The sequence below is a fragment of the Zophobas morio genome, unplaced genomic scaffold, assembly GCF_036711695.1.
Source record: "Zophobas morio isolate AGI-343-1 ecotype UQ-CSIRO unplaced genomic scaffold, CSIRO_AGI_Zmor_V1 ptg000021l, whole genome shotgun sequence".
NCBI classification, from domain to species: domain Eukaryota; kingdom Metazoa; phylum Arthropoda; class Insecta; order Coleoptera; family Tenebrionidae; genus Zophobas; species Zophobas morio.
In genome coordinates this window covers 15,655,063-15,681,457 of record NW_026972126.1, presented here as the reverse complement: position 1 = coordinate 15,681,457, position 26,395 = coordinate 15,655,063, and the positions used below count along the sequence as shown (strand labels likewise).

Sequence of the window (26,395 nt, the reverse complement as noted above, 5' to 3'; positions counted from 1 at the left end):
TGACGTTTAACCTTGACGGGGTGCGCATGCGCTTGCTATTACTCGTCGCGCCAGAGGTGGATTTGTTAAAATTGTGGCCGTCCGACTTCAATGATAATTCATGAAAATTCACAAATTTTTATTGTAGAGACAAATAATAACTTATAAAAGCAATACATAATTTCATTAAAGTCTAATCCAACGACATTTATCCTTACAGTACTTGACACTAACTGATGTATTTCAAAAATATTTTTTATATAAACACTACACCACATAAATATTGCCAAAATACTACTATATTTGAAAAATCCATCCGTACTTTGTACTCATTAGAAAAATATGGTTCTATACAGATCTTTAAACACATGAAAAAATCTTTGAAACGCGAAAGACTTCGTTGTAGCAAACATTAACCGTGCCAGTTTAAAAATGCCGTGTAGAACCAAAATATCAAACCCTACAATTATTTAGAAACATTTTAATACGCGGTTTAATAGGAAAACTGTATTTATTACTTTGTACTGGTTATGTTTTTTGTTAACTTCACCGTCAGCCTTTAACAAAACAATAAACCTTTTAACATTAATTAATAAAACAAAAAGAAAATAATAAATTTGAAATTCTAATTTAATAATTTTTTTAAAAATACACAATCATTACATTGAATTATAAATGAAATTTTTAAACAACTATTAAAAATACAACGAATGCCTAAATTTTATGCAATGGACAAATAGATATTATTTTAAGACAAGTTTGTTTCAAGTATATTCTAACTGGATCAAGTAAGCCAAAAAAACTCTTTTGACTATAAATTTTTGATCGACCGTTATTGCATGAAGATTTATACATTTTGGGTAAAAAATCACTTGATTACTACGTCAGCGCTCTAAACGATATTTACAGTAGAAACAAGGCTTGTACAAAATCAGTTTTTTTGACCTACGAAAATATCTAATTGCTAAGAGTGTAGTTATAATAACTATAGGCCCACTACTTTTATTTATAATTTATTTATTAAAACTACCTACCTAAGTATAAGTATAATATGTTTTTTGTAAATAGAATTCCATGACAAACATTTTATGTAAAGTCATTAAAGCTGTTTGCAATAATTCCAACATACGTCTATAATAAGTAAAAACAATCTATACAACACCTAGCTAAGAAAATAATTTTTTTAGTGGCACAATCGTCAACACTATAAAATATAACACTGGGATCAGTAACTTTGGGTATACACATAACAAAAAATAAATTCTCCCTTTTCCCTTATTATTACAAACGGCTTTAGTTAAGAAAATACATTGGTCATAAAGGATTTTAAACTGTTGTGTAAAAGGGAAATCTACTTTACAAATAAATACGATTGCATCAGTCGATTGGTTAAAAAATAAAATCAACTTAATGACATGCTGCACACGCCTGTTTTGAATCGCATCGATTGAATTAAAAAAAAAAAAAAGAAAAAGCATAAACAATCACATTTGTCTTCATTATAAAAATACATCTTCAACTTTAAATAAATAAATATATTGATATGTTTCTAAATAGTGCAGCAGTTTTAAAAACTTAATTGAATATAACTAATTGAATTTGAAAAGTCCTACCTAACTAAAATTTAACAAGAGTCCGTATTAAAACTGTCAAAAAAAATTCTGAGCGAAATGCGGTGCACAGCCAAAATAAATGCACGAAACGATAAAAACGCACACAAATTGCTACATGTTCTCAGATTTATTGTAAACGAGTCTTGTTATTTTACAATTTATTGTTTCCACAGCAGTATTCTAGTCAAACAGTTTAAACACGGACAATTCAATTGAATATTAGCGATTTTCCAAAACAGTTTAAATTGTAATATCATAGCGTTAGCCGGCCTAAGCCCGCGTCAGCGGGCTTAGGCCGGCCCTAAAAACAAAATTGGTCTTGTAGATAGTGTAGCAACAATTTTAAAAAATCGCGCCTAATTGTTTAATAAAATAAATTGTAATAAACCTATTTATATTTATGTTAAAATTTGTTAACTGCATGCAACGCACCCGAGTGTCGATTTTTGCTCAGCGAGACGCGGTAACATTGCATACACACCTAAGCTTCTCATTTTCACATGTTATTACTCAAATTGAAAGGAGTTTGACAATAAGGGCATTCACTTTGTGTGAGGGCACATGTACTGCACAGAACAAAATGATTGCAATTTAATGTTACAGTTCTATTACGTTCTTCACAGACCATACATTTTGAAGCAGTCTCTCTATACAAAACCTTTTCGATTTCTTCCAAGTCTTGCCTAAGTTGAGCGTGCAAATTTTTCAAAACACTTAATGACAATTTGCTTAATTCTGAAACGTTTGTTATACTCCTAATGTGAGGTCCCCCTTGTAGCTTCTCGTACTCTTGTTTCAGATTATTCAACTGAGTTACGGTCTCGTTCAACTGAGTCATCGTCTCGTTCAGTTTGGTTTCAGTCAACTGGCTCTTCCTATTGGCTTCCTCGGAAGCTTGTTTCCACAAATCGCAGGCGGTTCTGGCCTGCTGTAACCTATCTTCCCAACTTGACAGTTGCATTTTGGCGGAATTTAGTTCTTCTCGGAGTAGCGCCACTTCCATGTTACTGTTGACGCTAGGGGATATACTGAAATTGTTGTGGTTTCTAGACGTCGGCGAAATACTCTGTGGTGGAAAATCGAAGAAGTTTTGGTAGGAATTGATCTTAGACGCACTACTGCTCAAAGGAATTTGCGAATGGTTTAAAAAGTCCATGTGTTCGGATTGGGAGAACCTAGCTGCTGACAAGAAACTACCGTGAAGTTGTTGCAAAGGGCTATTACTCGTTGGACTAAATCCTCCTAAACCTGTTCGTGCCGACCCTGGAATGTTGACTGGAGCTGAACTGCCTAACAAACCCGACGAAGCTAAGCCCACGGATATCGAATTTGTGACCGTCGGTGATTCCGATTCTAAATCTCGGTCCAGACCGGTCAAATTTAATGAATCGTCTAGTGTCAACTCGTCCAAAGCGTTACCTTTAAACACGCTGCCGTAACACAAAACACCAAGGCGTTGGAGGTACTCACCTACGACGCTGCCAACAGTGTCGTTGGCGGAACCGAAAAAAGACGACTGAGATATTCCGGTGAAAGGAAACCTTAGCGACTGCTTCAACTTCTCTCTTTCTAAAACGTCTAAAACAAGAAAACTGTTAACCGTTTGTGTTGGGGGCTTGGGGTTACAACCAACCTAAATTTGGATCTTTTTCAATTGCTAATAATTTATTGTTTAATTCTACTCCCAATGGTAAATGTCTATTGAATGGTATTGATTTGTGGGCTAATTGTGAACCTGGAGCTTTACTATGTGAACTATTTGAACCTAAAGATGATGTTGATGCCGACTCGCTAACTTCACTACTTCCGTTCTGTAAGAAAAAATGAAAGTCGGAAACGTTCCTGCTGACAGCCGACATTAGAATAAACGAGGCTCAAAAACATTTATATGTAGTTACACAACCCGATATTAGGTAAATATATAGTGTTTTATTCTCATTTTCTTTCTCTCTTTTTTTAATTTTGTGGAGATCTAGTTACCTAATTATTCAATTATATTGTTTTTTCAATTTTCGGAAACCTTCTACCTAAATTAGTGAAATTATATTAAGACAAAATTTTGAAAATTACTTGGGTCATTAATGACAATATGACATTATAGGTACTTAATTTGTAATTCTAAAAAATTAAACTGATAATTTGCCGCTCCTTACGCTATCAGCATATTCACTTGAACTCGAACATCTGCACACATGCTGATTCAACAATGGCACACTAACTCTATTACACGTTGCTAAAGACTATTTATTGACTCAAGAAAAATAATTCAAAAAATCCTTGAGCCCAAATGTAGAAGATACAGACCTTGAAAGTTTAATTTTTCTTTTATATGCTTCACCATATTTTAAATCACTACTTGGGTGTTGGTTAAAAAAAATCGATCAGACGTTCACTATTCAAAATAACTTTCTTCATTTTATATTATTACAAAAAAACTTAAAATTATTCAGAATGACTCTGACAACAGTGACTAATTCTTTAAGTATTGTAATGTATCTAAGTCCGTATTTTGTTTTTATAAGTAAACATCAAATTGATGTAAGGAATTTTTTCCTGATTTTTCTTGAACTACGTATATTAAGATAAAATAGACAAAATATATCCCCCGCCCACCCACCCTATCTCGATTGTGATTATTTTTTATTTCGTCGTGAGCCGGAAGGCGAATGTTAATTTCAAAATCCTCATTTTTACGTTTTTGTGATTAGCACGTCGAAATCCATATCCTATTATTTTTTGTGATTTTTTTGGCGATTTCATAAAAAGAAAAATTTTTGCAAAATCCTCCCTTATGAAAATTTCGGCCAATTTTCGATTACTTTCGAAACCTAACCAAAGACATGTTCTTATAGATTTCGACCTCCAGATGTTACTTGCGTCTAAAACTGCCAATTGAAATATTATGATTTTTTATATAAAAAAAAAACACTTAAATCGAATATTTCTAAAATCTTGTCCCGGGACCTTAAATACGTTATATCTTTGGACTCAGCACGTTGACATCTATATCCCATCATTTTTTGAAAATTTTTTGGTGATATGTATCTTCAAAAACAAAATTTTTCAAAATCCTTTCCAATGAAAATTTTGGCCATTTTTCGATTACTTTCGAAACTTAACCAACGACATTTTCTTATAGATTTCGATCTCCAGATGTTACTTTCAACCTTGTTGCTACGATAACTTCTTCCGCTTTTCCAAAATGGCCATTGAAATGTTGCTATTTTTTGGAATAAAAAAATTATAATAAATTGATTTTCAAACCCAATATTTCCAAAATCTTTCCCGAGAAGAGAAACACGCTATATTTTTCGAATTAGCACATCGAAATTTATATCCCCGAATTTTGTCGGATTTTTTGACGACTTTTTGAACATCAAAATTTTTCAATACATCCCATATGAAAATTTCGGCCAATTTTCGACCACTTTCAAAGCATAACGAAAGACATTCTCTTATAGATTTCGACCTTCAGAAGTTACTTTCGGCATCATTTCTATGATAACTTCTACCATTTTTCCAAAATCGCCCATTGACATTTTCCAATTTTTTTAGATTAAAAAAAAAATTATTTTCGGATCGAATATTTCCAAGATCTTCCCAAGGACCATAAAAACGTTATGTTTTTAGAAGCAGCACATCGAAATCCATATGGCACAACTTTTTGTGATTTTTTTTGGCGACTTCATCAAAAGCAAAAATTTTTCAAAATCCTTCCCTATGAAAATTTTGGCCAATTTTCGATAGCTAACCACAGACATTTTTTTTATAGATTTCGACCTTCAGAAGTTACAACTTCTACTATTTGTCCAAAATCCCCAATTGAAATTTTTCAATTTTTTTGGATTTAAAAAATATATTTTCAAATTAAGTTTTTGAAAAATCTTACCCAGGACCTTAAATATGTTATGTTCTTGGAATCAGTACGGATCAAAACTATATTCCACAATTTTTTAGGATTTTTTTGGCGAAATCTTCAAAAGCAAAATTTTTCAAACTCTTCAATGAAAATTTTGGCCAATTTTCAATCACTTTCAAAACTTAACCGAAGACAGTTTCTTATAGATTTTGACCTTCAGAAGTTACTGTAGGCATTATTTCTACGATAACTTCTACCGTTTTTCCAAAATCGCCCATTGAAATTGTCCAATTTTTTGGATAAAAAAAAGATTTTCAAATTTTCATTATTTTTCCTATAAATTTCGACCTCCAGATGTTACTTTCGTCCTTATTGCTACGATAACTCCTACCACTTTTCCTAAAATCTTCCATTGAAATTTTTCAATTTTTTTGGATTTAAAAAATATATATTTTCAAATCAAGTATTTTTAAAATCAAGGCCCACGGCCTTAAATTTATTATGTTTTTGGAATCAGCACGACCAAATCTGTATCCCATAATTTTTTAGGATTTTTTTGGCGATATATTTAAACGCAAAATTTTTCAAATCTCTCCTATGAAAATTTCGACCAATTTTCAATCACTTTCAAAACTTAAGCAATGACATTTTCTTATAGATTTTGACCTTCAGAAGTTACTTTGGGCATCATTTCTACGATAACTTCTACGATTTTTCCAAAATCGCCCATTGAAATTTTCCAATTTTTTGGATAAAAACGATTTTCAAATCGAATAGTTCCAAGATGTAGCCCCGGGACCATAAATAGTTTATGTTTTTGGAAGCAGCACGTCGAAATCCATATCCCATAATTTTTTGTGATTTTTTTGACGACTTCATTAAAATTGTTGCCAATTTTCGATTAATTTCAAAACTTAACCAAAGACATTTTCTTATACTATAGATTTTGACCTTCAAAAGTTACTTTCAGCATCATTTCTAAGATAATTTCTACCTTTTTCCAAAATCGCCCATTGAAATGTTTCCATTTTTTTGGATTTAAAAAATATATATTTTCAAATCATATATTTCTAAAATCTTGTCCCAGGACCTTAAATATGTTATGTTTTTGGAATCAGCATGACCAAATCTATATCCCTTAATTATTAATTTTTTTTTTTGGCGATATATTCAAAAACATTTTTCAAAATCTTTCCTATGAAAATTTCGGCTAATTTTCAATCACAGTGAAAACTTAACCAAAGACATTTTCCTAGAGATTTTGACCTTGAGAAGTTACTTCAGGCATCTACGATAATTTCTACAATTTTTCCAAAATCGTTTTATCATTGAAATTTTCCAATTTCTTGGATAAAAAAAAAATTCAAATCGTATATTTCCAGTTGCCCCGGGACCATAAATACGTAATGTTTTTGGAATTAGCATGTCGAAATTTATATCCCAGAATTTTTTGAGATTTTTGTCGACTTTTTCACAATCAAAACTTTTCAATACATACCCTATGAAAATTTCGGCCAATTTGCGACCACTTTCAAAATACAACGAAAGACATTTTCTTATGGATTTGAACCCTCAGAAGCTACTTCGGCCTTATTTCTACGTTAACTTTTCCCTTTTTTCCAAAATCGCCGAATAAAATTTCCCAATTTTTTGGATAAAAAAAAAAATTTCAAATCGAATACTTCCAAGATCTTGCCCCCGGACCATAAATATGTTAAGTTTTCGGAATCAGCACGTCGAAATCCAGATCCCATAATTTTTTGGGATTTTTTTTGGCGACTTCATCAAAAGCAAAATTTTTCAAAATTCTCCCCTATGAAATTTTCGATTACTTTGGAAACTTAACCAAAGACATTTTCTTATAGATTTCGACCTCCAGATGTTACTTTCGCCCTAATTGCTACGATAACTACTACCACTTTTCCAAAATCGCCCATTGAACTATTGCAATTTTTTGGGTAACAAAAAAAAAATTGATTTTCAAATCGAACATTTCTAAAATCTTTCCCGCTAATATTTTTGGTACCAACACGTGGAAATTTATATTCCAATTTCTTTTTTAATTTTTTGACGACTTTTTAAACTGCAAAATTTTTCAATATATTCTCTATGAAAATTTTGACCTATTTTCGACCATTAACGAGACATTTTCTTTTAGATTTTGACTTCCAGAAGTTACTTTCAGCAACATTTCTACGATAACTTCTACCATTTTTCCAAAATCGCCCACTGAAATATTGTATTTTTTTAGATTAAAAAAAAAAGTTTCAAATCCTTATGTTTTTGGAATCAAGAGGTCGAAATCTATATCCCACAATTTTTTGTCATTTTTTTTTTGTGATATCTCCAAAAACAAAATTTTTCAAAATCCTCCCGTATGAAAATTTCGGCCAATTTTCGAAACTTAACTTATGTCATTTTCATATACATTTAGATCTCCAGAAATTACTTGCGCCCTCGTTGCTAGATCATTTCTGCCACGTTTTCAAAACCGCCCATTGAAATATTGGAATTTTTTGGACAAAAAAAAATAAATAAATAAAATTGATTTTCAACTCGAATATTTCTACAAGCTTGTCCCAGGAAGATAAACACGCTATATTTTTGGAATCAGCACATCGAAATTTATATCCCAGAATTCTTTGGGATTTTTTAACGACTTTTTAAACAGTAACATTTTTTAATATATCTCCTGTGAAAATTTTGACTAATTTTCGACCACTTTTGAAACCCAACGTAAGACACTTTATTATAGATTTCGACCTCCAGAAACTACTTTCAGCCTGATTTCTATGATAACTTCTACCATTTTTTCAAAATCGCCCATTGAAATACGTATTACAATTTTTCCGATTAAAAAAACATATATATTTTCAAACTGAATGTTTCGAACATCTTGCTCTGGGACAAGAAATGCGCAAATTTTTGGAATCAGCACCTCGAAATTACATTCCAGACTTTTTTAAGAATAATGTGTCAACTTTTTCAAAAGCAAAACTTTTCTACATTTTTTACTCGAAATCTTTGAGGTGTGAAAACTTCAATTTCTGGCTATATTTAGACAGATTTAGGTATAGCCAAGATACACAGACGAATGGTTCGCGGATTTTTAATGATTTATATGAAAGAACTGTCAAACCGACTTCAGGGTCTACATAAAAAGCTAGATAGAGGGCGACGCAGTAGCAGAAATTGTTACTTTTGACGTTGGAGACACTTTCCTTTATAAATTTTCAATGGTTGACCTAATCATTTTTTTTTTTATTATTATTGGAACAATTCTCAAATCAACTCAAAGGCTTTCCATCTTTTTCATGTTATATGGATACTTATGCCCATTTGTATTCTTAGTTAACCACTGTTCATCATAGTGAATTGTATTACCTTGGTGTTCATAACCTCAAAAACCTTGTTATATAATTTGTTGACATGCAAAATTTTGTGGAACATGAGCATTGGAAGCTCAAATTCGTAAACATTGTATTAATAATAATTTTACTGTAAGCAGAAAATAAAAAACTTTAGTAATTTTCGTGAAAAAACGTCACTATTAAAAAAATGTCGCCTAGACGGCGCCACAGTAGTGACGAACTGTCATTTTTAACGTTTGATACATTAAAAATGACCATCCAATATATATTAAATAAAGTACATTATTATCCGTCATAAAGTCAAGTAATTTTCTTTTAATTAAATCAAATTTACTCAATCCTTAGAATGGGAGCCGAAAATTTTCCTTAAAATATATTGCATATCCATTTTGTCGATCGTAAATTTGTTATGAGATCATATAAAATGTAAACGAGATATTTTCACTTACTACGAGTGTTTTATAAACAAGTCGATTATGATATAACAAACATTGTTAAAATTTATGCATCAACGATCAGCCACAATACTTTCTAATAATATAACGTATTTTCCAATTCACGAGCCAAAACAAATTGCACTAGATTTTGTGACTTTTTTACATAACCACAAACTGAATTTTGCGCCCTCTCGTGGCTTAAAATTTCTTTCTTACGTTGAAGTTTTATCTTTTTCAAGAGCTTGAAACTTCGAGAGCACTCAGAATCACTCTCCAAGTTCCACCCCTTCCACTGAGCCTCGAACCAAACCATCCCCACTACTTACTGAGCTATCACTGCTTTTTTCTTTCTTATCTAAACTAGATGGAGGAAGAGCATTTGATAATATCTCCGCAAAATTTGTACCACTTTCTCCTGTGTCTCGTGAGACTCCCATTTCTTCTGCAAATAAAAGTCAAAACTCAGTCGTCAGTTTGCGCAGACTCCACACGCATACTTACGTTCAACGTGGGCGAACGCACAGAACACCCCCCTAGGACAATACCCCGACTGTTGTACATCGTTACATTTGGTGCTTTTGTAAATCTCTGGATGAAACTGCTGTTCTGTTCTAGTGTGACAATAGGAACACAAATCACCCGCATCACAATTACCCGGCTCTCCCCACTCCTCGCCATGTTTTACGTTAGGGCACGGTGTTGACCTGGAAATTTCAATGGAGACTCGTTTATAACTGGCTTTTCGGCCGCACTCACCGATATTTAAATTTCCGAGGACTTCTTCTTTTGTCTTTACTGTTGTGATACTGGGGGCAGGCGTAACCTTGTCTACATAATCGGGGTGGTCTTTTACAAGGTTCCGTTTTGTAATTTGATAATACATAATTTGTATCTGGAAAAATGAGGAATACATGACAAACACCACTAGGTGGCGTGGTGGCGCTACGAACTACACCAACTGTTACGGAAATTGGAAAAAAAAAAACAAAAAAGCGAGAAATTGACTTTGCAAAATTTCGAAATGACGTAATTAACTTCCCGGAGGGGATAAACAGATGAATTTCGATTAGGTTTTGTAGTTTCTAAAATAAACTGTAGTGTTGTTGCACAATGTGATTTTTATATTTTTTGATATTACTATATGAATGACGCTCGGAAGTAAAAGGTCAACATTTTTAACCAAAAATAAATAAATAAATAAAAAATCAGAGACTTAACTATTTTTTAATTATCTTGTTATAATTATGTATCTTGTTTTTATCATCATATATCTGTACTCATCACAATGATGATAAATATTTCTTAAAAACTTCACGCGTAGAAAGCATGAGTACAAAGAAAAACTGATAACAAATTTATTTATGGCACACGTACGATAATGGATATTTGGACATACATCTAATTTAAAAATACGTGTCTACTGGAGTACAAATTTTGTCACTCTACTAACAAAACGAAGAAATTTCACAAGGATTTGCTGCCATGAAGTCACCGACATTTCTAATGTCTTATACACATCATTTTTTCCTTGAATCCTTGTTCTGCGAAAGTAAATAAGCAGCTTATTCGAATAATTGCTTACTACTCAAGATTAAATATACAGGGTGTTTACTAAACACGCATAAAAAATTCACGGGGTTATTCCTTAGATTATTATTTCAAGAATTTTTTTGTTTTTGAATCTTCTAAAATAGAGAGAAAAAAACTTTTAGCGGTTTTTGTAGATTAAAAGTCTGTACATGTAATGTGAATTAATAGTTTTTGTTTCTTTCAAAAAGCTTTTATCGCCCTGTATCTTGGAAACAAAGAGTTTCACCGAAAATCGTCCAAGGACAAAAAAATCTTAAAATAACCCAAGGACTTCCCCCTGAATTTTTGGCCCATGTTTAGTAAACACCCTGTATAATTATAAAAAAAACTTCAACCTCAAGAAACAAGGCAACAAAATAAATTCTATTCGGGAAAAACTCTGACACTTAAAATTGCACAGCTAACGGAAATTTCCTACTCAACAGCAACATACATTTTTGATGTAAATATTTAGTAATAAAAAATTCTTGGGTGATTGTTCACAAAAAAATCTGAAAAGTTATTTACACTTCAATTTACCTTGTTTACTTCGTTAAGAACGTCTAAATTTTACGAAATAATACACTATTGTACTTGTGGTTTATTAATTTACCTTGCTTTTGTTTATTATTACATATTTTTTATTGTTTCATTCGTCTTGTTCTTGAGACACATAATACGATCTTCTATTACCACTGTGATACAAGTGTTTTGAGGATTTGAGGACTTGGTGTTCTGAGGATTAAGGTGTTCTGAAGATTTCACGACTTTGGTGTTCTGTGAATTTGAGGACGGCAGTTTTATGAGGATCTGAGGATTATGGTGTTCCGCTGATATGAAGATTACGGTGTTCTGAGGATTTTGATATTGTGGTGTTTTGATGATCTGAGGATTTGAGGAATACATGGAGCCTTGAGGATTTGAGGATTTTGGTGTTGTAAGGATTTGAGAATTAAGGTGTTCTCAGGATTTCGAGATTTTAGTGTTCTGATAATTTGGGGAATTTGTTCTGAGGATTTAAGGATTAAGGGGTACTGAGGATTTCGAGATTTTAGGGTTCTGAGAATTTGAGGATTGTGATGTTCTGGGGGTTTGAGTATTATGGTGTTTTGAGGATTTGAGATTTACGGTGTTCTGAGGATCATGATGTTCTGAGGATTTGAGGATTTTGGTGTTCTGAAAATTTGAGGATTAAGGTGTTTTGAGGATTTTGGGATTTTAGTGTTCTGAGAATTTGAGGATTGTGATGTTCTGGGGGTTTGAGTATTATGGTGTTTTGAGGATTTGAGATTTATGGTGTTTTGAGAATTTGAGATTTACGCTGTTCTGAGAAACATTGTGTTCTGATTTTTTGAGGATTGTGGTGTTCTGAGAATCCGAGGATTATGGAGTCCTGAGGATTTGAGGAATTTGTTGATCTAAAGATTTGAGGATTAATGTGTTCTGAGGATTTCGGGATTTTAGTGTTCTGAGAATTTGATGATTGTGATGTTCTAGGGATTTGAGTATTATTGTGTTCTGAAGATTTGAGGATTACGGTGTTCTGAGGATTTGAGGATTACGGTGTTCTGAGGATCATGGTGTTCTGATGTTCTGAGGATCATGGTGTTTTGATGATTTGAGGATTGTGGTGTTCTGAGGATTTGAGGATTACGGCGTCCTGAGGATTTGAGGATTACGGCGTCCTGAGGATTTGAGGAATTTGTTGTTCTGAGGACTTCCGAGATTTTAGTGTTCTGAAAATTTGAGGATTGTGATGTTCTGGGGGTTTGAGTATTATGGTGTTTTGAGGATATGAGATTTATGGTGTTCTGAGGATCAAGGTGTTGTGATTACTTGAGGATTGTGGTGTTCTGAGATTGAGGATTATGGAGTCCTGAAGATTTGAGGAATCTGTTGATCTGAGGATTTGAGGATTAAGGTGTTGAGGATTTCGGGATTTAATGTTCTAAGAATTTGAGCATTGCGATGTTCTGAGAATTTGAGGATTATGAAGTCTTGAGAATTTGAGGATTGTGATCTGGGGATTTGAGTATAATGGTGTTTTGAGGATTTGAGATTTACGCTGTTCTGAGGAACATGGTGTTCTGATTTTTTGAGGATTGTGGTGTTCTGAGAATCCGAGGACTATGGAGTCCTGAGGATTTGAGGAATTTGTTGATCTGAGGATTTGAGGATTAATGTGTTCTGAGGATTTCGGGATTTTAGTGTTCTGAGAATTTGATGATTGTGATGTTCTAGGGATTTGAGTATTATGGTGTTTTGAGGTTTTGAGATTTACGGTGTTCTGGGGATTATGGTGTTCTGATTATTTGAGGATTGTTGTGCTCTGAGAATCTGAGGATTATGATGTTCTGGGGAATTGAGTATTATGGTGTTCTGACGATTTGAGGATTACGGAGTCCTGAGGATTTAAGGAATTTGTTGTTCTGAGGATTTGAGGAATAAGGTATTCTGAAGATTTGAGGGTTAAGGTGTTCTGTGGATTTGAGGATTAAGGAGTCTCGATAATTTGAGTATTTTGGTGTTCTGAAGAATTGAGGATTTAGGTGTTTTGAGGATTTTGGGATGAAAGTGTTCTGAGAATTTGAGGATTGTGATGTTCTGGGGAATTGAGTATTATGGTGTTCTGAGGATTTGAGGATTACGGTGTTCTGAGGATTTGAGGATTAAGGTGTTCTGAGGATTTCGGGATTTAATGCTCTGAGAATTTGAGCATTGTGATGTTCTGAGGATTTGAGCATTATGAAGTCTTGAGAATTTGAGAATTGTAATGTTCTGGGGATTTGAGGATTATGGTGTCTTGAGGATTTGAGATTTACGCTGTTCTGATTTTTTGAGGAATGTGGTGTTATGAGAATCCGAGGATTTGAGGATTAATGTGTTCTGAGGATTTCGGGATTTTAGTGTTCTGAGAATTTGATGATTGTGATGTTCTAGGGATTTGAGTATTGTTGTTTTGAGGATTTGAGATTTACGGTGTTCTGAGGATCATGGTGTTCTGATTATTTGAGGATTGTTGTGTTCTTAGGATTTGAGGATTACGGAGTCCTGAGGATTTAAGGAATTTGTTGATCTGAGGATTTGAGGATTAATGTGTTCCGAGGATTTCGGGATTTTAGTGTTCTGAGAATTTGATGATTGTGATGTTCTAGGGACTTGAGTCTTATGGTGTTTTGAGGATTTGAAAGTTACGTGTTCTGAGGATCATGGTGTTTTGATTATTTGAGGATTGTTGTGCTCTGAGAATCTGGGGATTATGATGTTCTGGGCAATTGAGTATTGTGGTGTTCTGAGGATTTGAGGAATAAGGTGTTCTGAGGATTTGAGATTTTAGTGTTCTGAGAATTTGAGAATTATGGAGTCTTGAGAATTTGAGGATTTTGGTGTTTTGAGGATTTGAGATATACCGTGTTCTGAGGATTATGGTGTTCTGATTATTTGAGGTTTGTTGTGCTCTGAGAATCTGAGGATTATGATGTTCTGGGCAATTGAGTATTGTGGTGTTCTGAGGATTTGAGGAATAAGGTGTTCTGAAGATTTCGAGATTTTAGTGTTCTCAGAATTTGAGGATTGTGATGTTCTGAGAATTTGAGGATTATGAAGTCTTGAGAATTTGAGGATTTTGGTGTTCTGAAGATTTGAGTATTAAGGTGTCCTGAGGATTTTGGGATTTTAGTGTTCTGAGAATTTGAGGAATGTGATGTTCTGGGGATTTGAGTATTATGGTGTTTTCAGGATTTGAGTATTAGGGTGTTCTGACTATCACGGTATTCTTGTTATTTGAGGATTGTGGTGTTCTGAGGATTTGAGGATTTTGGTGTTCTGAGGATTTGAGAATAAAGATGTTCTAGGAATTTGAGGATTGTGATGTTCTGAGGATTTGAGTATTACGGTGTTTTCACGATCTGAGGATTACGGCGTAGGTAGAAAGAGGACGCAAATAATCAACGGTAAAACATAATAATATCAATACATGCTTAATTTCCACTGTTTATCTTTATACAGGATGAGTCAGCTAAAAGTGGACACCTCAAATAACTTACTTACTTACTAAATTTTTGTGACGACTTTTTTAGCGTTGTGCTTTCTTTCAATTATTTCATGTTAATCAAATAATTATATACTAAATTCCATTAACATAGGTTCATAAAAATAAAAAAATTGAACGAGTTCGACTATTAAGCACGTACAAAATTCGCGGAGACAAAATTATTAGCACCTGAAAATCCAACCGCAATCGAATTCAGGATCCTCCACCTGTAAACCAGGCTTATGTGTTATGTGACTAAAGGAAAACAATGTTTAAACAATAATAACCATAATAATAAACACAATCTAGGTGGATTCAATCTACAAGTACAAGAGTATACTATTAATGAAATTTAAATGGTAAATTGCAGATAAAGAAGCTTGATATGTTTTATAATGGCGTCTAGTTTTTAGTGGAGACAGACGTCTTATTTTGATAGTCAAAATTTCAACCCAATTCTTTTATTGTAATGGACAATCCGGGTTTCATCACCAGCAGAAAACAAAAAAGTATCAAGAACGAAATTAAAGTTCCTTTGACAATTATGTACATCATACAGAAAAAGTCAATTGGCAAACTCAAAAAAGAAAATAGTACTTGACGATAGAGAACAGTAATTTGTACTTCACGGACACGTGGCATTTAAACTTGACAATGACACCAACTTATTGTCTACAATACAAATTTTATCGCGTACATGAACACGAAAAATTGTAATTTTAAATTTGGTAGTTTTATCTACGAATGAGGCATAAATAGCACTTACAACACAACAAAAAATTGATTTTACCAACTATCATGACAGGGAAAAAATATTCTTTACATTTTTAACACACACAAACATTACTTTAGCCCAGTTCGGCTCACACTTAAAAAAATCGATAAAACAGTTAAAACATCGCTTCAATTTTAATCAAAACACCAAACAACCTTCAAAGGTTCTAAAACGTTTTTAAAAGTGTTAATTCAGATAGTATTTCGCTATCTTTTCGCAAGCAAGATCTTGCTCAAAAACTTACAACATGTTATTTCACTCAAAGACACCTTGTCTAAAATTACATTCACACTCCTTCAACAACCAATGCGAATTACAATATCTGTCGCCATGCAAGCGAAAACGCGTATTTTTAATCTCTTCAGTTTGCATTCTTAAAATAAACCCTTGGTGACTCCGAACACACTTTAACCTTTCACTTTACGCTCCATCTCGTCCACAAGCTTGTTCTAATATGGAGATTGCTTAAAATACTTCCATCAATTTTGCGAAACTTTCCTTTATTTACATACTCTCACCGCCTCAACACAATAAACAAACTATTATTCGACAAAAACGCCTTTCGTGACCTTCATGTAACAACATATTTGTTGGTAAACCGTGCGAAAAATTATCGCTGCAATTTTAAAAATAAAACAAGAACCTGCAATCAACTTTATTGGACGCGATAAACATAACGGTTTTTTATTCGTTCTGGCTGCTGTTTTATTTTTATCGGTAGATTTCGACTCTACATAATAAAAAATTAACCTTGACATTAAAATGCTAATAAAAGCGTGCATATTTTTGCGAAAAACAAATTTTCGACATAATTTATTTAATGGTTCTATTTTGTTACACCGAATTAATGCATATTTCGAGGTTTTACAAGTAAAATTCGTGCGATGCACTCCACGTCAGTGCATTAAAATAATCCGAGTCGACCTCCACTTGTAGCTTCGATCCGATAAAAAACCACCATTGTGCTCAAACTACTACAAATTGTTTATTTGATCGATACCTAAAAATAGAGAGCCCGATCTGTAAGGTGTAAAAGGTGCCACGGCGCTATTCCCCACCACTTGCAAACAAATCTGCACAAACAAACCGTTTATTTAATAAACACCTCAGAATTTGGCAAACTCTATTTAACAAAATCCATTTTCGTTTCTCTTTTACATAACAACGCGACGCAACGCTCGTGATAAGATAGCGCATTCCTCATAAAAACAAACTCCGTTGTCATAAACAATTACCATAAATTACGCGCACTTATCTCAAATAAAAAACAGCTTATTTTTATGGTCGTCGTTAGCGAAAATAGCGCTCCGGTATTACCTTGCCATTTTGGATCTTCATTCATGAGGTTCCGCTCTTTGTCGAGGGCGTTGGGCCCGTTGGAGGATCCACTGCCCTCCGCCTCGGCGGCTTCTAGTGCTTGGATTTCTTTAATATCGTATACTGGTGGTCTGTGGTCGTGGCTCCCATGGGCGAAGGCGCAATGAAGCCCATTTTTGACACAGTAGCCCCTAGAATCTGTGTCGTGGACGCACATGCAGGTTTTATAGTACCTCAAGTGGTAGCGTCTTTCTGTGTCCCCGGCAGTACGGTGCAGAAACGGGCAACTAAAAAGTACAGAGATGAAGGGTTTGAGTGATTAGGTGGTGACTTTCTAGAAAGGTCACCTTAAAAAATCAGACGTCTTTACTAAATTTTCGAAAACATGATTGGACATTGTGGGAATAAAAGTAAAAATGTAAATAACTAAAGCCATAGTGTCACATAATCTGTCATCTGTTATTTACTGCAACGTATTACGTTATCAATATAAATCAACAGGTGGCGAATTTTAAAAGTGAACCGATAATAGATCTTCCACGAGACCACGGTTAATAAATAAAAATAAGGACTGACATTTATGATATTAATCAAACATGAGAAGCCCTAAAGAGGCGGAAATTCTGACAAGCACTTGCGTTTGAACATAATTGATCTTGTGAAGGAGAAGACCAGGAAGGGCGGAGTAGTCCGAGTCCACTTGTTGCTCACAAAAATAAATCTGCGTTTAGCTGTGTTTGATTTATCTAAAAAGTGCATTATTGACGTCTTGTCATTGTTAACGCAATATATGATCGATGATTACACGGCAAACAAAAAATATGTATTTATTGACGTATTGATAGTTCGAACAATGGATTGGATCTGTAATATTTGTAAAATTAACTAGGCGGACGTCACCGTATGAAAATAAATCTACTTTACTTGTGAAAGGTGTTTGAAACTTCGAAACATTGCCATTATGTTGCACGAAGAAAAATAAACAAAGCGCCGTCAAACCGTGTTTTAGTTTTATTGTAGTTGTAGTTTGAGGTGGAACAAACTGGCTACAACTTATTTTTAACTGAGTGTATCAATTTGATAATATAATTTGCGACGTTGGTTTGGTGGAATTTATTTATTAAAATATTTAGAAAGTGACGCGTTGAATTATCACCTATGGATGTATTTTTTTCAGTATTTGTCGCCAAAATATGCGAAAGTTTCAAGATTGTGGATGTTATATGACAAGTATTATAATTGGTCGAAAATTATTTAGAGAAAACTTCCCTCATCATTTGTTAAAAACGATTTAACATGTTTCTGACTACCTTCAACGTTTGCAAAATTCCACAGCATTTTGTTTTGCAATTTCAAAGTTAATTGTAAAATGTTGTTATACAATTTTGACTTTTTCCAAAAATCTGGATGTCTGAAATAAAAACTAAACACGGATTCATAAACCACAAGTACAGGAGCATGTTACTGTATTAAATAACATTCGTCGGATGGACCCTATTGCAGTACTTCTTTAACTATTTCCAACAAAATTTGAGAATACACTACTGTCATTAGTAAAATGTTGACGTCATAAGAAAATTTTGTTATGGAAAACTCACTTGAAACGTGTGCATAGCATGATTTTCATCATGATCATTTTAATTTATAAATTTTATAATTTTTCGAAGAAGCTGCATTTATTTGTTCGACTATTTCAAGGGCGAGGAAAGTTCTGTCTAAATAATGTTAGGACAATTTTTTTATGTGGTAATATTTTATAACAGCACCAAGCATGTAAAAAATGTACTCCTCGAAAAATTCTCAAAATTTAGAAAACACCAGAAAATCCCAGAAATTTTCAAATTATTTCAAAAATAATACAAAAGGAACTCGGAAGATTCTTTATAATGTTTAAAAAATCGCTAAAGCCACGAATATTGTTCAAAAATCAAAAAAGAAAAAAATACGCCAAGGGCTCCAAAGGTTCTGGCAATTTTTTTCAATAGTAATGCACAAGGGGGCCGGAAAATTCTTTTGCACACTATTAGGGGCCTCCAACATGCTTTCAAATTCTTTCAAAAACGAAACAAAGCCCCCTCAAGATTATTTCACATTTTAAAAAATTAAAAAAAAAAACACACTTGGGATTTTCGACATTTTTTGAAACTAAACGACAAAAAATTTTAGGGAACCTTGAGATTTTTTGATACATTAAAAAAGACTCCGAAGTTTCCTAAGATTATTTCAAAATTTTCAAAAACAGTACACTTGGGAACCGTGAGATTTCCTCAAATTCTTTCAAAAACAAAACACAAAAGCATTATTTCATATTTTAGAAACAAAAAACAGGACTTCCAGATTTTTTTTTTAATTCTTCAAAAATTAAAAATCGACGCCGAAGATATTTTGACGTATTAAAAAAAAGGCATGAGGGTCCAAAAGATTCTCAAAATTTTGGAAAACATTAAGAAATCCCGAAGATTCTTTAAAAAATAATTCAGAAGGAATACGGAAGATTCTTTACAATGTTAAAAAAAATCACCAAGGCCCCAATCTCAAAAAAGATAGTAAGGGCTCCAAAGGTTATTGAAAATTTTTTCAATAATAATGCACAAGAGACCCGGAAGATTAAAAGAGAAAAACATTAGGGACCTCCAAAATTCTTTCAAACTCTTTTAATAGACGACTCAAAATTTTAGGAAACCTCGTTTTTTTTTTTTAATTGTATTAAAAACGAAACACAAAAATCCCCCTCGATTATTTCTCATTTCAAAAGTAAACACAAGGCAGATTTGTTTTCATGTATTAAAAGGAATACACTGGGGGCCCTAAAAGATTTGTTCAAATTCTTTCAAAAACAAAACTAGAAGCCCTAGGACCTTTTTCAATTTAAAAAAAAATAGAAAATAAGCAACTCCGAAGATTCTTCGTCATATTAAAAAAAAAAGGATATTAGGGGTGCCTAAGATTCTTTCAAAATTTTCAAAAACAGAACACTCTTTAAATTCCTTCAGAGACAAAACAGCAGATTCTCTGCACTATAAAAAGTCTTTAGAAAACGACACCAAATTTTAGGAAACCCCGAGATTGTTTCAACTTCTTTCAAAAACAAAGCACAAGGAACCCAGAGGACTTTTTCACATTTTACAAGCAAAACACCAGTGATTTCCGAGATTTTTTGAAATTTTTTCAAAAATAAAACACAAAACTGAGAGCCCCCGATGGCTCCGACCTTTTTCCAAATTTTTCAAAAAATAAAAACAAGAGACACCGAAATTTTTTTCACATATGAGAAGAAAAAATACAATAGCGGCCCCTAAGATTTCAAACACAAAACACAAAGAACCTCGAGATATTTTCAAATTTTTTTCAAAAAAAAAAACACGAAGGCCCCGAAGATTCTTTCACATTTTAGAAGTACAACAGCAAGAACTTTTGAGATTAAAAAAAATTCCAAACATAAAACACAATGGGCCCACAAAATTTTTGTTTTAAATATTAAAAATTCTACCTCAAAATTAACACTAAGGGCCGGTTGCATAAACGCAAATCAAATTTAATCTCTGATTAAGAACAATTGTAACTATGATAATAACAATCGTTACTATGGAGTTAATCAGAGATTAACCTTGATTTGCGTTTATGCAACCGGCCCTAAGAGTTTCCCATTTTTTTCAAATTTTTTACAAAATAAATGGCAACCAACACCGAAAATTTTTTCACATATGAAAAAAGGGGACATTTTGGGTCCCTAAGATTCTTTCAAAATCTTTAAACATAAATAGTAGGAAACCCCAGGATTTCTTAAAATTTTTCAAACACAAAACAGAAGGAATCCGGAAGATTCTCTGCACTGTAAAAAAAAAGCAAGAGTCTCTAAAATGCTTTCAAACATAAAAAAAACACTCAGGGCTCCGAAAACCTAGAACCAAATTCTTTCAAGAATAAAACACAAGGGGAACCCAAGATTCTTTCACATAGTTAAAGAAAATCATACCGGGATTCTTGAGTTTCTTCCAAACTTTTTAAAAAATTCTCAAAACTCTGGGAAAGCCCGACATTTTTCCAAATTCTTTCAAAAACAAAACACAAAAGGCCCCGAGGACTATTTCACATTTCCGAGATTTTTAAAATTATTTAAAAAAGGAAACACAATTGTTCCGAAGATTATTTCCACGTATTAAAAAAAAGATACAGGGGGACCCCAGGGTTCTTCCAAACTTTTTTAAAAACAATCTTGGAAGTCCCCGACCTTTTTCAAATTCTTTAAAAAATAAAAGCCAAACAACGCCGAAGATTTTTTAACATATTAAAGAGAAAGGACATTAGGGATCCCTAAGATTCTTCAAAATTTTGAAAAACAGAACAACAGAAAACCTCAAGAATTTTTCAAGTCCTCTCAAAAACAAAACAGAAAAGACCAGGAAGATTCTTTCACATTTTAGAAGTACAACAGCAAGAATTTTCGAGATTTTTTTAAATTCTTCCGAAAATAAAACACAATAAGCCCCGAAAATTTGTAAGTTTTATGTATTAAAAATTCTTTCAAACTACTTCAAAACTGACACTAGATGCCTCCGATTTTTTTTTCAAATTTTTTAAAAAATAAAAGGCAACCAACCAACGCCGAAAGGGACATTTTTGGTCCCTCAGATTCTTTAAAAATCTTTAAAAATAAACACTTCAGGATTTCTTCAAATATCTCAGACATAAAATTGAAGGAATCCGGAAGATTCTCTCCACTACAAAAAAAGAAAAAAAAAAAAACTAGCAGCCTCCAAGATGCTTCCAAACTCAAAAAAGACACTCAGGGCTCCAAATTCTTTCAAGAACAAAACACAAGGGGAACCGAAGATTCTTTCACATACAGAAAATCATACCGGGATTCCTGAGTTTCTCCACAACTTTTTAAAAAAGCCTCAAAATTCTGGGAAACCCCGACATTTTTCCAAATTCTTTCAAAACCAAAACACAAAGCGCCCCGATAAATATTCCACGTTTTAAAAACAAAACACCAGGGTTTTAAAATTATTTCAAAAATGAAACACAATTGTTCCGAAGATTAATTCCATGTATTAAAAAAAAATACAAGAAGACCCCAAGATTCCTCCAATGTTTTTAAAAAACAATCCTGGGAGTCCCCGACATTTTTCCAAATTCTTAGAAAAATAAGACTAGCAACGCTGAAGAATTTTAACACCAAGAAAACTTCCCGAGATTTTTTCAAATTTTTTCAAAAACAATACAGAAAGGACCAGGAAGATTCTTTCCAATCTTAAAAAAAGTACCAAGATTCCAAGGGCTCCTAAGGTCGTTGTAAATTCTTTCAAAACAAAGGGCCCCGAAGATTCTTTCACGTTTAAGAAGTACAACAGCAAGAATTTTCGACATTTTTGGAAATTTTTCCAAAAATAAAACACACTGGGCTCTGAAAATTTTTATGTTTTTGTCTTTTAAATCTTTTAAACTACTTTAAAATTAACACTAGAAGTCTCCGATCATTTTATAATTTTTTTAAAAAAGAAAGGACAACCAAAGCCGAAAATCTTTTTACATATGAAAAAAGGGACATTTTTGGTCTCTAGGATTAATTCAAAATTTTTAAAAATAAACACTAGCGAACTCCAGGATTTTTTAGACACAAAACAGAAGGAATCGGGAAGATTCTGTGCACTACAAAAAAAACTCTACGAACCTCTGAGATGCTTTCAAACTCAAAAAAGAGATTCCAAAAACCTAGAACCAAATTCTTTCATGAATAAAACACAAGGGGAACCGAAAATTCTTTCACATACTGGGATTCTTGACTTGCTTCCAAACTTTAAAAAATCTCAAAACTCTCGAAAACCACGAAATTTTTCCAAATTCTTTCGAAAACAAAACACAATAAGCCCCGAGGATTATTTCACATTTTAAAAACAAAACACCTAAACTTCCCGAGATTTTAAAAATTATTTCAAAAATGAAACACAATTGTTCCGAAGATTGAATTAAAAAAATACAGGGAGGCCCAAGATTCCTCCAAACTTTTTTAACAACAATCCTGGGAGTCCCCAATGTTTTCCAAATTCTTTAAAAAATAAAAGACAAACAACGCTGAAGATTTTTAACAAATTAAAAAAAAAGGACATTGAGGGTCTCGACGATTCTTCAAAATTTTGAAAAATAGGACACCAAGAAAACTTTCAGATTTTTTTCAAATTCTTTCAGATTCTGTGGGAAAAAGTTAAACTTAGTCCCGGCCACCCGTCCGTTCTCTCATTTTTTCTTCTGATAAGAAATAAATCTTATAGCAAATAGTATAACAAAAAATTACGAATAACACTTTTTTTTCTTTTTTTTTTACAACCAGGTTTTATTAGTTCCCATTCACACTACAGAATAACAAACAATTAACCCCGCCTCCTTTCAACGATTTATTTTATCTGCTCTGAATGAAAGTGAATCTTATACTGAACATAAATAAAATCGTCAGAATGAAAAAAGCGCGGGCGGGCGGGGCTAGTACTCGCTAAGATAAAACTGAACAATATTAAGAGTAGTCCCTAGAATGAAGAGGGGGTGGGTGGGCGGGGCTACCGCTTACTTGTAAGACTCTTAACCCTGCACATCGTCTTTCTCCATTTCACTGACTTATTTTATTTATCATAAAATGCGAATTGAATTATATTGACAAGCGATAGAATCTTGGATTTAAAACGATGTCAAAATTGACTCCAAGACGTACATTCGGTTTTTTTAATTTTGCCAAATTTTGATTTTTCGAAAGTTTAATTTTTTAAAAAAATTACTGCCGTCAGCATTTACATTTAAATAATAAAGACTCGTATAAAATAAAACACAAGACCCCGAAGATTTTATAAATGTATTAAAAATTCTTTCAAGCTACTTCAAAAATAACACACCGATTTTTTCAAATTCTTTAAAAAATAAAAGACAAGCGACGCTGAAATTTTTTGAGATATAAAAAAGGGATGTTTTTGGTCCCTAAAATGTTTCCAAAATTTTTAAAAACAAACACTAGAAAGACACTCAGGGCTCCTACGATTCTTGCAAATTCTATCGAAACTAAAACACAAGAAGAACCGAAGATTCTTTCACATATTTAAAGAAAATCATACAGGGACTCCTGAGGTTTTTGCAAATTTAAAAAAAATCTCAAAGCTCTTAGGAAGGCTGACATTTTAAAAGCGGTTTCTGCGAATAGATTGACATTTTTAAATATCAAAAAAATTAAACATTTCACTGACTTTCTAAATAACCCTTTCTTCGCTAGATAAATTTTCTGAGGTTATTATTGCTTTAAGGTATTTTTACTTTTCTTTTATTTTTACAGCGGCTTTTATTAAACTTGACTTACTCTAACCCACTGAGAGGTAACTGGACGAAATAAGTATCGAAAAATGTTTATTTTTATTCTTTAGATTGCCAACATATTTCAAATTTTATGATGCCATATCCAATGTCACAACTGACAACTGTGAACTGACATGTTAACATTGCTGCCAATAATTCAGAACTGCCAACTGTAATAGGCATAATTTGTGGTTTTAAGATTGGTAGTAGTTATAAACGTCACTGTCAAATAATAAATAAAGTAAACGTAAAAAGAATGAACCATTATTTACTGGACAATCAATTCTGGGTGCTACTTTGGGATTTTTTTCGTATTTTTTAAATTTCAAATGTTTGATTGTGACATTTGTCGTACCAACCCTGACAAAATTCCCCCAAATTTGAAAAATTCTAATTTTCTTGAAAATGGCATCAAACACACGTTTTATAAAACATTTTGGGGAGATATAGTCCAATGAATTATTTTACTTGGTATTGCGAAAAATGTTAGAAAAAAATTATAAACCTCTGAAATACTGCCACGTCACTTGTTTTATGCTCACACCATGGTTACAAATTATGAATTTAAGACTTGTAAAATACATAATAATAGAGTAGTGTTTTAGTGAACTATAAATTAACTGCAAATAAAAAGACTGCAATGTATGTAAACACGCAACATTTCTGAGATTTTTAAACTGGGTCATACTTTTCAATGTCCTTGCATAGAGTTACAGAAACAAATTGTACTAAATCTAAATGACTTCAATAACTTACAGACTTGTGACTGGTACTTTGTTAATAAACTATTTTGACATTTGTCTTGGTATTTTTCACACATTGCATCCATTCCACTCCTTCAAACTGTACTTTCCTGCATTACCCAACCAAAGAATGCACTCCGTTTCCTGTCCCACATTGCCAACCAAAATTTTCCCACAAAATGAAATGACTTTTCGTAGATCAGACTCACGTCATACACACCTTCACAAGGTACGGGTTGTCTGGGGGTGAAAGTGTAGGGATAACACACAATCTGGTACCAGTTAACTCAAGGGGTTCGCTTTCGCGTGAAAGACAATGGCGCCTTTGCACCCTCAGCAGTTCGAACCAAAAAACTCCAAAGATGACAGTTTCGCATAGCCGCCTCGATCAAAACCGACTTTTGTGTAGAAAAATGTCAGTTTAAAAACACTGTTGCCGTGGCAACGACGAAAGAGCGTTTGTTTTGGTGTCGAAAAGTTGGGTTAGGTCGGGAAATGGGCCGTCCGGGGGCGGGAGCACGGGTCCCGTGCGGCAGGGGCGGCGTTCGGTGCCGTTTCGCCTCGATTTCGGCGATTTGTTTCGGCGGAAAAGGGAAATGCGCCTCAGAGCTGTCACACCCACCGTGCGTAAAATGACAGCTGAGCTAACCAAAAAAGGTGGACTTACTCGTCTCCATCGGGGCAAATGCCCGTCGTCTCGTCGTATTTGGTGCAGTAGTTGTCCGCGGAGTAGTTGAAGGTGCCGTCGCGACGCCTCACCGGCCGCCGACGCCGCTGGTTCATGAAATGCCAGTGAAAACAGGTGAATGGACGATGCTGTGTACATTTGTGTTGTAAGAAGAGCGGGCATTGCTCGACGCGAAACTCTTTCAAATATCTAGAAAACAACACAGATTTGTACTTGAAACGGGCATGAAATTGCGCGGGGGGAGGCGGAGGACGCGCCACGACGCCTTACACGCACTAAAAATACACTTACGAGTAATGATTTGGCTTTTCCGTCTGAGCTGTCAACAAAGGTTTAGACTCTGACGGCATTTTGTAATCACTGAGATGCGCGGTGGTTTCGCGCAGGGCACGCTCACAACTGGCCAATGGCGGCGCGGGACGGCGTCACGTGTGCGTCGCGATTGAAGAAATTTACGCTTTTCAAGGACATTTGTGTTTTGGTCAAACCAAGAGCACCTGCTTTTTCTACCTGATATTTTACAATTTGTTACGTCAAGTGTACGGTTTTACTACGGTGCGTACGGTTAACCAAGGGACACGTCATGGTGGCGCTAGAACCGATGGTCGGGACGGGAAGGCGAGCCCACGGTTTCTATGTTCATCAGATAAACGATCACTATTGTTGTTGTTGTTAA

The 26,395-nt window shown here is 33.7% G+C and overlaps 1 protein-coding gene across 4 annotated transcripts; it reads right to left on the bottom strand.

The window, feature by feature from the left end:
* Positions 1-585: 585 nt before the first annotated feature.
* On the bottom strand, positions 586-26,395 carry LOC135133374 (RING finger protein unkempt). 4 transcript variants are annotated; one of them, XM_064061765.1, is made up of 9 exons: positions 26,011-26,395; positions 25,699-25,908; positions 16,954-17,240; positions 10,016-10,151; positions 9,761-9,963; positions 9,586-9,701; positions 3,226-3,403; positions 3,063-3,170; positions 586-3,011 (listed from the first exon to the last, which is right to left on the bottom strand). In XM_064061765.1, the coding sequence occupies exons 1-9, from the start codon at positions 26,067-26,069 to the stop codon at positions 2,089-2,091; spliced, it is 2,220 nt and encodes a 739-aa protein (XP_063917835.1). In that variant the 5' UTR covers positions 26,070-26,395; the 3' UTR covers positions 586-2,088. The 4 variants fall into 4 exon arrangements, with proteins under 4 accessions (XP_063917835.1, XP_063917838.1, XP_063917839.1 ...); XM_064061768.1 differs by lacking the exons at positions 25,699-25,908; positions 26,011-26,395 and adding an exon at positions 25,252-25,617; XM_064061769.1 differs by lacking the exons at positions 25,699-25,908; positions 26,011-26,395 and adding an exon at positions 25,045-25,200.

Coding starts and splice junctions, on each gene's coding strand:
- LOC135133374 (XM_064061765.1), bottom strand. CDS start 26,069: ATGCCGTCAGAGTCTAAACCTTTGTTGACAGCTCAGACGGAAAAGCCA. Junction 25,909..26,010: donor GAAAAGCCAAATCATTACTC/GTAAGTGTATTT, acceptor GTTGTTTTCTAG/ATATTTGAAAGAGTTTCGCG. Junction 3,404..9,585: donor AAAAAAGCAGTGATAGCTCA/GTAAGTAGTGGG, acceptor TTTTTCTTACAG/AACGGAAGTAGTGAAGTTAG.